Below are 13,836 nucleotides of genomic sequence, written 5' to 3' on the forward strand. Positions count from 1 at the left end.
CTGGCCATACTAGGTCTCTATAAACATTTATTAAGAGACTACTATGTGTCAGGCATTGTGCTAAGCATTGCAGATACAATTAACAAAAAGATAGTGCCTGCCCTCAAGGAGCTTACCATCTAAAGGGAGAGAGTACACAAGAGGAGACAGATGAAGGAACGGAGATACCTAGACAGAAAGGGGAAAGGAAAAGGGAAGGGAATACACATTTATATAGCACCTATTTTACAAATAATAATAGCGAACATTTATAGAGCCCCTGCTGTGTGCCAGGCACTGTGACTCAGCTAGAAAGCTAGATCTGAATTTTGGTCTTCTTGGCTCCTGGCCGGGTGCTCTACCACTGTGCTCCCAAGCTGCCCACGACTGGTGCGTATATAACTATGCAGGTATATATTGTGCTGTCCAGAAGACTATAAGCTACTTAAAAGCAAGGATCACTTCATTTCTGTCCTTCTATCACCAACACCTAGCATATGGCAAGGTAGAGGAGAGGCTGAAACGAAAGCTGGCCTGCTTGACTGAAAGCACTTTCAAAATGTACAATAAACTGCTAGACAAATTATATTACATATGCTATATGCATGTATATATGCATACATGTATGAGCATGTATGTGTGTAATTTTTTTTTCAAAGAAAGGTAACAACAGAATTTTCCTTCTTAAGGCATAAGACTCATGACAAAGAAGTCATATAAAAAAATACTTTTTCTGAAGTTCATTAAGTCGGATAATCTGTTCGTTACCAAGCATTTACAAAAGTTTTTCTAATTGTCAGGCCCTGTGCTAAGAACTGCAGATACAGAGAAAGGCAAAAAACAGTCCCTACCTTCAAGGAACACACCTCTCCCCCCCACCCCAACCCTCACCCCACTTCTTGTTTCCTTGAAGATTTAGCTCAAGTACCACCTTCTACAAGAGGCCTTTTCTGACTCCCTTCTACCCTCAGATGCTAGTTAACTCTCCCTAAAAAGGAAACAAAAAACCCACCTTGTATTTATAGTGTATATAAATATCTATATAAATACATGCTTGCCTGCCTGATAGAATGCAAACTTCGTGAGGGCAGGCACCATTTCATATTTGTCTTTGTATCTTTGGGTGTCTTGCACAATGCCTAGTCCTAGTAGAGGCTGAATAAATGCTTACTGAATTATTGATTGGACCATGCAGGAAGAGAGAAACTAGACGTATAGAGAAGGGGCAAGACAGAAATCTTCCTTAAATTAGTAAAAAGATTTTCATTCTTAGGACAACTATCTAAAAAATTGTATTTTGACTTTTTTCAATCAGGAAGTTTTTTAAAATTACCACCATGATACAGTTTTTAAAAATACAATCCTAGGAAGATTGAACTTACCCATAAGTGCTATTCATGGGGATGAGTTCCCATATTACTCTGCACAGGGATGCATGAAAGATATGATTAATTTTATTTGACTTAGCATGCTAAGTTATTTGACTCAGCATGACTATATATATAAATGACTCAGCATATAAAAGGTAGTTGAAATTTGGGGCATATGTTCCATAGATAGAATAAGGTTGAGATCTACATTTATTTTATTTAACTAAAAAAAGGATTCTATTTAAAGTTCTAGTAACTTCTTGAAAGCCATGATGCCCACCTGAGAAGTTCTATTAGCCGTTCTTCGAGGTACTTCTTGGTTTTGTTCAGATCATCCAAATTGGCTAGCATCTGCTGTTCATTTTTTTCTCGATCTACCATCTCCTGGTTGAGCTTGTCCCAATATTCTTGGGCTTTTGCATCTGAGTTTTCGAGGTCCTTTTGCAATCTGAGGAAGATTCAAAGATTCTCTGAAATTAGTTCTTACGCCTACAGTCTCACATTAGCCACTTCTAGCACATCATACAATGTCTGGTGAAGCCGGGGTTCCCTGCAACCTTCCAACAAGAGCATCTGATTCTTTTATGAATGTGGTGACACCCTCAGTGCTGTTCTGACCAGCCGTTTGATGCCTTCATTCACTGACCTTTGTAGCCTCACATCCTGGCCGATTCCTTTCTGGAATTATCACGTGTAAAACTATGAGATGCACAGCAAATTCTGGGAGACTTAAGTCTTGCTCAATACTACAGGATCAAGCTCCAGCTCTGCAAAAATCTCCTTCAGAATAGCATATGTGTGACATGCCTGCACTATGCCATTTTTCTTACTCCAAAATCTAACTCTCTACAACTGCCTTAACTCCATCCTTCTCTAAGGTAAAGAGTTCTCCAAATGGGTCTGCAAAAGCACACTGCTCTAGAAGGCATTCCCAACAAATCTAAGTCTTCTTTCACACTGCTTCCTTCCTTTTATTTATATATTCAGCCAAACTGCACTGGCTTACCGCATCCATGCCTTTAATCAAGCTGTTCCCCATTCCTGGAATATCTCCTTCACTCCCAACATTGTCAGTTCAATACTTATTCATCTGAAAAGCCCAACTCAAATGGCCCTTGGTCTCTGACACCTTCATTAGCAAACCTCTAGTCAGCAATGACTTCCCCCTTCCAATGATTTAAAGTGTTTTGCTCCTCTCTTATGCACTTACCACGCATTATTTTGCATCAGTTATTTGTGTATGTGTCCCATTTCTCCCTCACACATCAGAGCAGGAATTATATGTATCCATAATTTGTATCTTCCCCAACACCTAATGGACTGCTATGCATGCAGTTGTAGTTTTATAAATGTTTGCTGAATAACTTAATTTTTATCAACCAAAGAGGAGGCAAGTCCTGAATGAGGTCTATATATCATTGCAGGTTTATAATATTTAAAAACCGAGCAGAGAAACATTTGAAAGCTTTGGTTTCTATATACCCCAAAAAGTAACTTCCAGTGTCCATTGTGGTGATAGGCTTGGGTAAAGAAGGTTTTGGAACAGAGTTAGGGGAGAATTAAGACATGTACATTTTCTCTGGAAAACGTAGTTTCCTTTTTGTGTCAAATTGAGTTGTAATACTTTAATTAGACAATTTATAGGGCCTTGAAGAGTAAAGCTTGGTAGAGTCTTCGAACTTACTGGATACAAGTCAGTAACTGTGAGTTTTACCAAAGGACAAAAGATGCCAGGACCAAGGAAGGACCTTGGCTCCTCCCCCACCATCCCATGTAAAATTTAAAGGGTACACATTTTAGGTCTCAAGCAAACTCAATAAAAGGAATGAAGAGCCTGGTTTGCAGGAGGCATTTGAAGCCAAAGCTGGCTTTCCTCCAGGCCGATGGCTAACCTTTGACAATGCCACATTTGATACTGTGGTGTGACATTTCACACAGGAAATAACAAAGGGGATGGAGAGATACACGGCTTTGTTGTGAAAATGTAAACATCCCCCCAACGTCTTACTCACTTCTACCTAGGCTGAGCACCCAGGGTACTCGCTGGGCAGCCTGAAGCATCTTTCCCAGATAAGAAGACTCCTTTAGGGCAAAGCACAATGAGCTGTAACACTCCTTAGCCTGATATGATGGGGAGCTTTCAGTGCCTACTGCAGCAGGAAAGCTGAGCTTGGTGCATTGTGGAAAGATACTAGTAAGAGAACGTCAAATCCAGTGCTTTCTGATTTCCCGGGTCTTATACCAGAAAAGTTTCCCCTAGTAAGGACCAGAAGTCATCTGTTTTCTTCTCTCCTTCACCTACACCCTCTCTTCTCTGGCAGCATTACAGAGCTAAGGGAGTGTGTGAGCGATAGAAACAACCTTTCCAAGCTGGCATTCAGGGCTGCGACTTCCCCTTCCTTTGCTGTGACCGTAGCTTGGTACTTGGCGAGCTGTTCTGTTGAGTGTTCCAATTCCTTCCCCAAACCTGCTTTCGTGGCCTAACAAACAAAATCAAGAAACAACCAACAGAATTATCCAAACCAGAAAGCACAATTTTCAGAGAAAACACAACTGAGATGCCTGCTGTGTCACTGTTAAAAAGTAGATTAAAGAAGCCATAATGGGAGATATGATGATGACAGAAATGAGAGAGGTGGACAAGAGGGGCTGACATAAGAGTGAATGAACGTAGACTGGAAAACACGGGCCATGGAAAGCCAGCATCTGGCCACATCTACTTTTCAACGTACAGAGGACTTTAAAGACAAAACAATGAGTTTCAAACTGACAACTGGAAATTTCACAGTGAGACTCAATAGTCAGACCTCCAAAACCAAACCATAGAACTTCTTCATCACAAATAGAATGGCTGATGCCACGAGAAAAGCAGACAACAGTTTTAGGCCATTTTTGTCTGGTGTGGTACATGGCCGTGTAAGCCAGCCACTTTACCAGTCTCAGACCCCACTGACCCCAGAGTCACCTATCATGAGGTTTCTGAGAGACAAGCCCAGGCCTACCTTCAGCTTTGCAGTCTCCTCTTCAGCTGCCCTTAGCTGCCCATCTTTTTCTTCCAGCTGACCCTTTAGATTCTTACATTCTTCACTCACGGCCTGGTATGGGCAAGAGAAAAAATACTGAAGTGGTAGACATAGCTGAAAGGTCCTAGCCTCTAGTATAACAGATCCCTTCCTTTGTCCAAGTTTGCATCTTCTAGGGAGTGACCACCTCAGAAAACTACCTCCTGGGTTGCCCAAGGCCACGAGGCAATGGAATCCTATAGGATCTTATAGGAAAAGGTCAAAAATGTACAAGAAATATCAGCTCTGCTTGCCACTGTTAGCTAGGATGCATATGCTGGAAAGGCAGGTGGGCAGCTGCCAGACTGGAGTAAGGCCAGGGTCTGACCCACTGACGTCTCATAAACACCAATATAAATATTCAAGTCACCAAACCTCATACTTGTCCTGTCACATGCCCAGTTTTTAACTCTAGGATTTTAATTCTGTAGACAGTAAGATATACAGCAGCTGCAGACCTCTCTAATCCCAAAGTTTTTATTAAAACTAGTCAGGACATTTTCCCAAAACTAAAACCATAATCTGGTGGAACAGAACATCCAGTCCTATGGGCCAGTCAGGATAGAGGCCAAGTGCTATCTTTAGATATCTGGACATACCATCCTAATGGCACAGTGGATAGAGCACTGGGCCTGGAGTCAAGAAGACTCGAGTTCAAATCTGGCCTTAGACATTTACTAGCTGTGCAACCCTGGGCAAGTCATTTAATCCAATCTTGTGTTTCGACTTTGTAGGAAACAGGATTTGGGTGGAGATGTATTTCCCTAGTAACATGAAATGTTTGGTCATGATCAGACATTTGAGAAGAACAGATGGGCTTCATTTGGGGTGTCAGATGCCTCTCAAAGTCAAAGAGGCAAGAGGGGCATGTGAGCCTATGAGTTTACCCAGGAAGAGGCAACAGCTCCTGGCCACAGGTCATAGGGACTTAACTCTGGGATGATAATCTGCTAATTACCTTGAGCTTGGCTTGGCAGTTCATGATCTCCGTGCTCATCTGGAATTTCACTATGGAGAGCTCTTCCCTCCCAGCCTCCCGCACACTCTGGGCTTGCTTCTCGGCCAGGCTCAGCTGGGTCTGCAGGCTGGGCAGCGTGCGGGCACTCTCCTGGGCCACCTGCAGCTTCTCCCACAGGCTGTCCCTTTCCTGCCTGAGCCCTTCCAAATCCCGCTGGAGGCCCTCCTGCTCCCTGGAAGCCCTCTCTTCAGCCTCCACAAGCTTCTGCGAGGCCCGGGAGAGCTTCTCTTCGGCCTGCGCCTTCTCTGCCGTCAGGGCACAGACCTGAATGCCGAGCTCAGCCATGTCCGTGTTGGCCCGGTGGAGCTGGTCCTGCACCTCGGCATGCTCTAGCTGGGCCAGCTCGCAGTGCTGCTTGGCCCGGGCCAGCTCCTCCTGGAGCTGCCTCTCCTGCTCGGCCCTCCGCTGGGCCTCTCTGTCCTTCTCCTCCCTCAGCACGCCTTCCCTCTCGGTGCACTGCAGCAGCTCCTGCACGTGAGTCCGGTTGAGGCTCTCATTCTGCTCCTTCAGCTGCTGGACCAGGCCTCTGCTCTCCTCCAGGAGGGTCTCCGCCACGGCCAGCCGGCTCTGGGCCTTCTCCTGGCCTTCTAGGGCCCTCTGCAGCTTGACGTGGAGCTCAATCACCTCGGCCTGCGACCTCCCAGACTCATCCTGCTGGATCTCCAGCTGCTTCTGCATCAGCACCAGATGGGAAGCTAGCTCTTGTGTCTCTCTGTCCCGGTCCAGGCTTTGTTCCAGCTGGGCTTTCTTCTCCATCATTCCCTTGTCTAAACTGAGGCCCTCGATCAGCTGGGTCTGATGCTGGCACGTGCTCCTCAGGCCCTTCATCTCCTCCTCTTGGGCCTCAGCTTGCCTCTGGCACCGCTCCAGCTCTGCCCGCAGCTGCTGGCACTCGCCCTCCTTGCTCTGGATCTCTGCTTCTTTCTCAGCCACCTGGGCCTTCATGGTCTCCTTGGCCTTCTTCACGGCCAGGAGGCTCTTCTCCATCTGGTCCCCGATGTGGCGGATGCTGGCCTGCTCCGCTTCCAGGGATGCCAGGGAGCCCTTGATGGCGGCCTCGCGCTGCCTCAGGTCTTCATAATCGGCCTGCAGGGTCCTGAGCTTGTCCTCCAGGACCTGGTTGCGGTGGAGAGCGTTCTGGAGCTCCTCCTCCTGGACAGCGCCTCTTGGCTCCACTGTGCAGGCGGCCTGGGCCTCCCGTGGCCCCTTCTCTTCCGGCTTCCTTCTGGTCTGAGGCAGGAGGGCGCCCCCCTCCCTAGCAGCAGCCAGCTCCCCACTCTGCTGCCCCAGGACATATTCGAGCTCCCCCACCTTCTGCTGGAGACGGTCCCGGTCACTGAGCAGCTGCTTGTGCTGCTGCTCTAAGCTGCTCACGTGCTGGCTGGCCTGGGACAACTGGGCTTCGAGAAGCTGCAGCTGCTTGGTCAGGGATTTGGTCTCCTGCTGCAGCAGCTCCTTCTCCTGCCTCTGCTCGTCTTGATACAGCCTCTCTTGCTTTCTTAACTCTTCCAATTCCTCTTCAAGAGACCTGGAGCTCGCCAGGGATTCTCTGAGCTGGAGCCGGAGCTCAGTCACCTCTGTCCCTTTTGACGACAGCTCTTCCCGTAGAGGCTCCATCTCCTTGACTAACCCCTCCAGGTCACCGAGCAGTTTCCTGTTTTCTTCTCGGGAGCTTGTGACCAAAGTGCTGAACTTGGACTCAAGCTCTCCCTGGGCTTCCTCTTTCTGTTTTAACTCCTTGGCCAGCCTGTCCAGCTCAACCACTTGTTTCTCCACTAGATCCTGGAGGTCCTGGGAGAAGGCCTGCTGACCCCTCACATCCATCCCTGTGTCTTCTTTCCCCAGGGTCTCCCGGTTCCTCTCCTCAGCCACGGCCAGCTTGGCCTGGAGGTCGGCAATGCACTGGTCTTTCGAGGTGATGGCGTCCCAGGCTGTCTCCAGCTGCTGCACCAGAGGCTGTAATTTGGACTCCAGCTGTTGCAGGGTGGAGTGGTACTCCCTTTGATTTTCAGCTGTGCCCAGCTCCAGCATCTCCAGACATCTCTGTAGCTCCTGCATGGTGCTCTGAGTGGACTGGGAGATCAGACACTCCTTCTGGAGCTCGGCCACCCTCTGGGTCAGTCGGGCATTCTCCTCTGTCAGGCTTCGTCCCTTTTCCTGCTCTGCCTGCATCTGCTCTGTCTGGAGGCCCACGGTCTTCCTCAGCTCCTGGTTCTCCCTCTCCAACTGCTGCAGGCGATCCTGCAACTCCTTTTCCCTTATCTCTAAGTGGTCCAGCTCTACACGCATTTCATCAAACCCTTCCAGGGCCTCTGCGTTCATGGAGCTGCTCACATCGAAGCTGGAAGACAAGTCTGGAGTCTGGGGAAACAAAAGCAGAGGAATGAAATCTCTTGGGAATATATACACACAAACATCAGTAAATCTTCAAGGAGGACAGCTGTGGGGGTGACTTCAGGGGGCTAATTGTGGAAGTGAAAATCAGGGGGAATTATATGGTGAAAGATAACCCCTGGGGGCAGCAAGATTGCACAGCAGATAGAAAAGAGTCAGGAAGACCTAAGTTCAAATCTGACCTCAGACACTTACTAGAGGTATGACCTTGGACAAGTCATTTACCCTCCCTCAATCTTAGTTTCCTCAACTGCAAAATCAGTATAATAATAGCAGCTATCTCAAAGGGTCATCATAAGGATCAAATGAATTTAAATATGCAATGGGCTTTGCAAATTTTAAGGCACTAAAGTAATCAATTCTACCTTCTATTAGCATTATTAACCTCATTTGTAAAATTTATACTTTACTAAAATTATTCCCCTACCAGGTTGTTAAAAGTCCTGTCTATATTTGAAACTGTGGAAACTAAAGCACAGATCACAGACACGAAACAACATACTCACAGACATGCGGTGACGCAGAATCGGAGATGATGTAGCCTGTTATCTGTGTCTGGCTCACCTGGCCCTACTAACCGAATCCTGAGGATTCAGCTTCTGCTTCCTCCTGAGCACCGAGGTATGAGACTGTGCGGCCCCAGCACGGAACAGGGAGAAAAGTTGTTTAAGGAACTTCCCTTTAGATCCCTAAATTGAACGTGATCCTCTCACACAAAGGAAGGAACTTGACAAAACTGTGTTCAGCTCTAACACCTTACTAATAACTCCCAGAAAGATTTTAAGCAATACTAAGGTAAAGTCTCCCTCCTTTCTTGGCAAAGATACCAGAGCAGTTTGTCATTTCCTTCTCCAGCTCATTTTACAGGTAAGGAAACCGAGGCAAACAGGGTGAAGTGACTTGCCCAGGGTCACACAGCTAGGAAGCATCTGAGGTCAGGTTTGAACTCAGGCCCTCCTGCCTCCAGGGCCAGCGTTCTATCCCACTGCATTTTACACTTAACAGTAATCGCACAACATCTGTGTGATTTCCCAAACTGTCGTACGCTATGGTACTTAAGTTGTCTATTCTGTCATGATAACAGAGGCAGATTTCTAGACATTCAAGGGAGCAGCAGAGACAAAGAGGCTTCACTTTATTTTCATTATAAAATGGGTCTTTCCACCATGTTTGCAAAACCTCTGAAGAAAGATTCAGAAGCCCCTCCAAGGGAACAGGGAGTAGAAAGGAGAGCTCTTCAGTTCCTTAGTGCCCCTCAGGCCTCAGATCACAGATTCATTCCGAAGATCATCAAGTCAAGTTAGTAAGCATTTATTAAATGCCTACTGTATGCTGGGTACCATGCCAAGTGGAGGAGCCCATCTGGATGGCTCTAATTCAACAAAGAGGCCAAGGACAGGCTCCCGGGCAATTACCTGCAGATAGCTGCTCACCAGACTACTCATACTTGAACTCCGACTTGGGGGCTTCCACAAGTATGCCGAGGAGCCGAGGGAGGCCAGAGTCCTCCTGCAAACCACGAGAAAGACACTGTTACCAAAACATGAAGCCACATGGATCTTTCCCTCAAGTGTCTTTCGGAGTTTCATCTACACATGGCCATTCCTTTGCTGCACGGATCCCCCTGGATTGTACTCACCCAGATAACATCAAATTCACAGAGCAGAATGGAGGCTCCTTGAGGGCAGGGGCTGTTTGATTTTTGTCTCTGTTTTCCTGGCACATTCCTTAGTGATTTGACCACTGCCATTTGGTAAAAATTGAGGCAGACGCTGAATGTAATCAGGCAAAAAAGACACTTCCTGCCTCAAAGAGCTTTCAGGTTAGCCCACAGTGGGCTGTGCACAGTCACAAAGCATGGGAAAAGGGGGCATAGACATTTCACAAAGCGTGCTCTCGTTCTGCGATGGTTCTACTGTTATTAAAACAAGCAATTTCCATTGCAAGAAAACCTAGGTGACAAATGCTACACACTTTTCAAAGCCAACAAGCTTTCCAGGGTATCCTTGTACATGTTTTTTGGTCTCTGCTATGCACTTTTTAATTTTTCTTCCTTCCCACCACCCACCCCACTGCCCTAGAGAAGGATACAATTCAACATGAATATATAAACACACATATCATACACACATATACATATATGTAAGACCATACTATGCATATTTCTATTGTCAGTTTTCTCTGGAGATGGATAGCATCTTCCTTCACAAGTCTAAGTCTTTCCATGTTTTTCTAAACCAACCAACTCATCATTTCTTATATCACAATACATTCCATCACAATCAGCTTGGTTAGCCATTCCCCAATGGAAGGGCATCTATCATTTTAGCCAATCTAATAGATGGGAGGTACTGCTTCAGAGCTGTTTTAACTGGCATTTCTCTAATCAATAGTGATTTAGAGCATTTTTTCATATGATTATATATAGTTTTTGTTTCTTCATCAAAAAACTGCCTGTTCATATCCCTTGACCATTTATCAATTGGGGTATGACCAATTAAATTAAATTAAGTTAAGTTAAATTCTTATAAATTTACCAAAGTTCTTTATATAATTTGAGAAATGATACCTGAATAATATTGAGAGATAGTAGTGACATAATGGAGTTTCCCTCTTTTTCTCTTTTAATTAAATCTATTTTAGCTTTAACTTTGAGATCATGATTACTACCCCTGCTTTTTTTACATGATAAATTCTACTCCAGCCTTTATTTTAATTTTGTGTCTCTCATTTGTATTGTTTCCTAAAAGTGACATATTATTGAATTTGAATTTTTAATCCATTCTGCAACCCATTTCCGTTTTATGAGTAAATTCATCCCATACACATTCAAAGTTATAATTACTTGCTATGTATTTCCCTCTATCCTATTTTTCCTTACTAGCCTTCTTACTTTATTTACCCTATAATACTCCTCACTCCTCTAATTTACTTCTATCTTCTACCTTGACCTCTTCACCTATCCACCCCTCTAAAAGTCCCTCCCTTATCCTCTCCCTCACCCTTCACCTTAATCTACCTAAGAGTTTCCCCTTTATCCCCTCCCCCTTCTAATTCTTACTTAACACATCCTTCTAAAAGTCCCTCCCTTATCCTACCCCCTCACCCTCTTATTTCTTAAATTCAGAAGACTTTTAAACCTTTCTAGATTCATATGTTGTTCCCTCTTTATTTAACCCATTCCTGTAGTGAGTAAGGTTCTAGCACTACCGGTCCTCCGCGCGACTTGCTTTCTCTGTATCAATTCTTCCTTTCATGACCCATTTGTATGAGGTGATTACTCCTTTTCATCTCTTCCAACACAGTTGTATTTTTTAGAATCACCCCATCATGCTCCGCTCAGCCCACTTCTCCCTTTCAAACTACCCAAATAATGACAGCCATACGAGTGCTACTAATATTTTCATATAAATTGAGTCCTTTGTAATTGGTCTTTAATGTTTATCTTATATTTATCCTGGATCTTATATGTTGAATCTTCCTTTAAGTTCTGTTCTTTTTGTCACAAATACCTGAAAGTCTTTCAATCTGTTGAATATCCATTTTTTTTTTTCATTCAGGATTATACCTAACCTTGCTGGGGAAGTTGCCCTTAGTCACAACCCCAGCTCTTCTGCTCTACAAAATATACTACTCCATGACCTATGGTCCTTCAATGTAGGAGCTATTAGGTCTTGTATAATCCTGATTACAGCTCTGCAATATTTAAATTTCTTTTTTCTTGTTGCTTACAATATTTTCTCCTTTATCTGGGAGCTTTGAAACTTGGCTATGATATTCCTATAAGTTTTCCTCCTGGGATCTCTTTCAGGTAGTGATAGGTGGATTTTTTCCATTTTTGCTTTACCTTACTGTTCTAGAACTTCAGGGAAATTTTCTTTAATATTCTCATAATACTGCATCAAGGCGTTCAACTATTCTTATATTGTCCCTCTTCGATTTTTTTCTCCAGATCAGTTGTTTTTTGACAAGATGTTTCACTTTCTCTTCTATTTTTCATCAATATTTTTATTATTTTTTTAGTGTCATAATGTCATTAGCTTCCTCTTGCCCAATTCTAGTTTTTAAGGAATTATTTTCTTAAGTTTTTGATTTTTCCAGTTGGTCATTTTTTTTTCATAATTTTCTTGATTTTCTTGGATTACTTTTTAAGTTCTTCCAAGAACTCTTTTTGGGCCTGGGACCATTTGACATTTCTCCTTGAAAAAGGAATGGCTTTTTTAGCTCTACTATCTTCCTCTGAATATGAACCCAGATCTTTTTCTATCCCCATAGCAGCTATTTATGGTTGTGTTCTTTATCCTTGGCTTACTAGCTTTTATTTTACTTTTAGCAACTTACCATTTTTATCAAATTCTAGTCTGGAGGGGAGGAATGATGCCCCAGGCCTCAGGACCTTTGGTTATTTTCTAAGCTCTGTCCCAGGCCCAACCTTGGGCTCTCCTCTCTAGCCCTAAGGCATGGCTAGGGCCCCCAGCCACACTGTCCCATAAATGCTCTTGCTCCCTGCGATCCCTCCAGTGGCTGCAAACTTCAACTGTCCTCTATGCCCTGGAACCAAAACCAGGGGCTCTGCTCTCCTCAAAGTGTCCACGGACAGCAGGGTCCCTACCCTTCTGCTCTGCACTCACCAGGCGTGTATTCCTCCTCCACAACCACAGCCTGGGACTGCTTCTGGTCAGCACAGCTGTTCTTGGCATCCCCTGGCAGTGGAAGGGCCTTAAATATTCTCCCACTCAGCTCCTGGCCCTGGTGCTCTGCCATGAGGCTGAGGCTGCCTCCCAACCCAGCTGCCCCCAGGGCTTACTGTCTGTTGATTCTGGAGCGTTGGGCCGGAGGTGTTTGTACTTCACTCAGACCAAACCTCCTTTCAAGCTGACCCGCCAACTGCTCTGCCTGAACTTTGGTTTGTTTCTGCGGCTCCACATTCACTCTGAGGCCACTCTGTCCCTTCTGGTGGAGGACAGCTTTAGAGCCCGAAGCCACCACCTTCCCAGAATTCTTTCCACTGGGTATGTTTCTCACTGATTTATTAATAAGAGGAAAACCGGCTCATTTCTGGAGGCATATCAATATTTTTGAACCACTGGATGACCACGTGAGAAAACATTTCCACCTTGTGTATGATTGTGATGGAATACAACTGTGATATAAGAAATGATGAGCTGGTTGACTTTAGAAAAACATGCGAAGACGTGGAGAATGGCCAACTAGAAATGTGTTTAGTGTGGTCTGACATGTATGTATATATGTATATGCATGTGTATGTTCATGCTTACTTGTAGCCTTCTCTGAGATGGAGTGAGGAGAAAGGGAGAAAAAAAATTAAAAGTACACAGCAGAAAACGTAGAAGAAAGTACAGGAAAGCTGAGTAACTGAAAACAATGTGTATTATATAAATTTTTTTAAAAAGTAAATAGTTTGAAATGGAACTGTTTTACATCTAATCCTCTGTGTTCTGTTGTATACGTGGAAATGTTCTTTTTTCCCCTCGCTTTGTATTTAAGTTGAAAATGAATAAATTTTTTTTTAAAAGATGAACAAAATCATCTTTGTCCATGTGCCCGTTAAACTTCAAGGGGGTTGTATGTCTTTCTGAAATGAGTTGACTACCTGTTCTAGGCTAGAAATTGTCCCCCTACATCAGTGTGGAAGGAGCAAGAGGAGACAACATCCTAGCAGGATCTGGTTGAGGAAGAGTCAGGTCACAAATGCTATCTCGCCAACATTACCCAAGGAACTGCCCACGTGCAGCTTAGGCAATAACTCCTATCCAGCAGGAACCCTGCTAAACAAGCCACTTCTGCTCTACAATCGTCCTCCTCTTTATTAGTTCATCAGACACATTATTTTAAAGGCATTTACAGTCCCTTACAGAAAAGAACTTTTGCAATCACTTTTTTCCAGGTCTTCATAATGACGCTATAAACACGGTGGGAATGCTCTTTTATGCAAATAAGCCAAAGTCCCATGAACCTCAGTAAAACAAGATCATATACGTTAATGGCAGGC

At 44.5% G+C, this 13,836-nt stretch overlaps 1 protein-coding gene across 3 annotated transcripts in view; it reads right to left on the reverse strand.

Annotated features, from left to right (window-relative positions):
• FYCO1 (FYVE and coiled-coil domain autophagy adaptor 1) overlaps positions 1-13,836 on the reverse strand; it is a 102,472-nt gene that overhangs the window by 52,256 nt on the left and 36,380 nt on the right. For all 3 annotated transcript variants that reach the window (XM_069088354.1, XM_069088355.1, XM_069088356.1), the window contains exons 7-11: positions 9,239-9,332; positions 5,370-7,790; positions 4,352-4,444; positions 3,711-3,829; positions 1,630-1,797 (exon numbers count right to left, since the gene is read on the reverse strand). In XM_069088354.1, coding sequence (XP_068944455.1) covers positions 1,630-1,797; positions 3,711-3,829; positions 4,352-4,444; positions 5,370-7,790; positions 9,239-9,332 — 2,895 coding nt within the window. The remainder of the gene's footprint in view (positions 1-1,629; positions 1,798-3,710; positions 3,830-4,351; positions 4,445-5,369; positions 7,791-9,238; positions 9,333-13,836) is intronic.

This window comes from Petaurus breviceps, unplaced genomic scaffold, assembly GCF_028583685.1.
Source record: "Petaurus breviceps papuanus isolate PSGF00001 unplaced genomic scaffold, PetGlider_PUasm1.0 185, whole genome shotgun sequence".
Classification (NCBI taxonomy): Eukaryota; Metazoa; Chordata; class Mammalia; order Diprotodontia; family Petauridae; genus Petaurus; species Petaurus breviceps.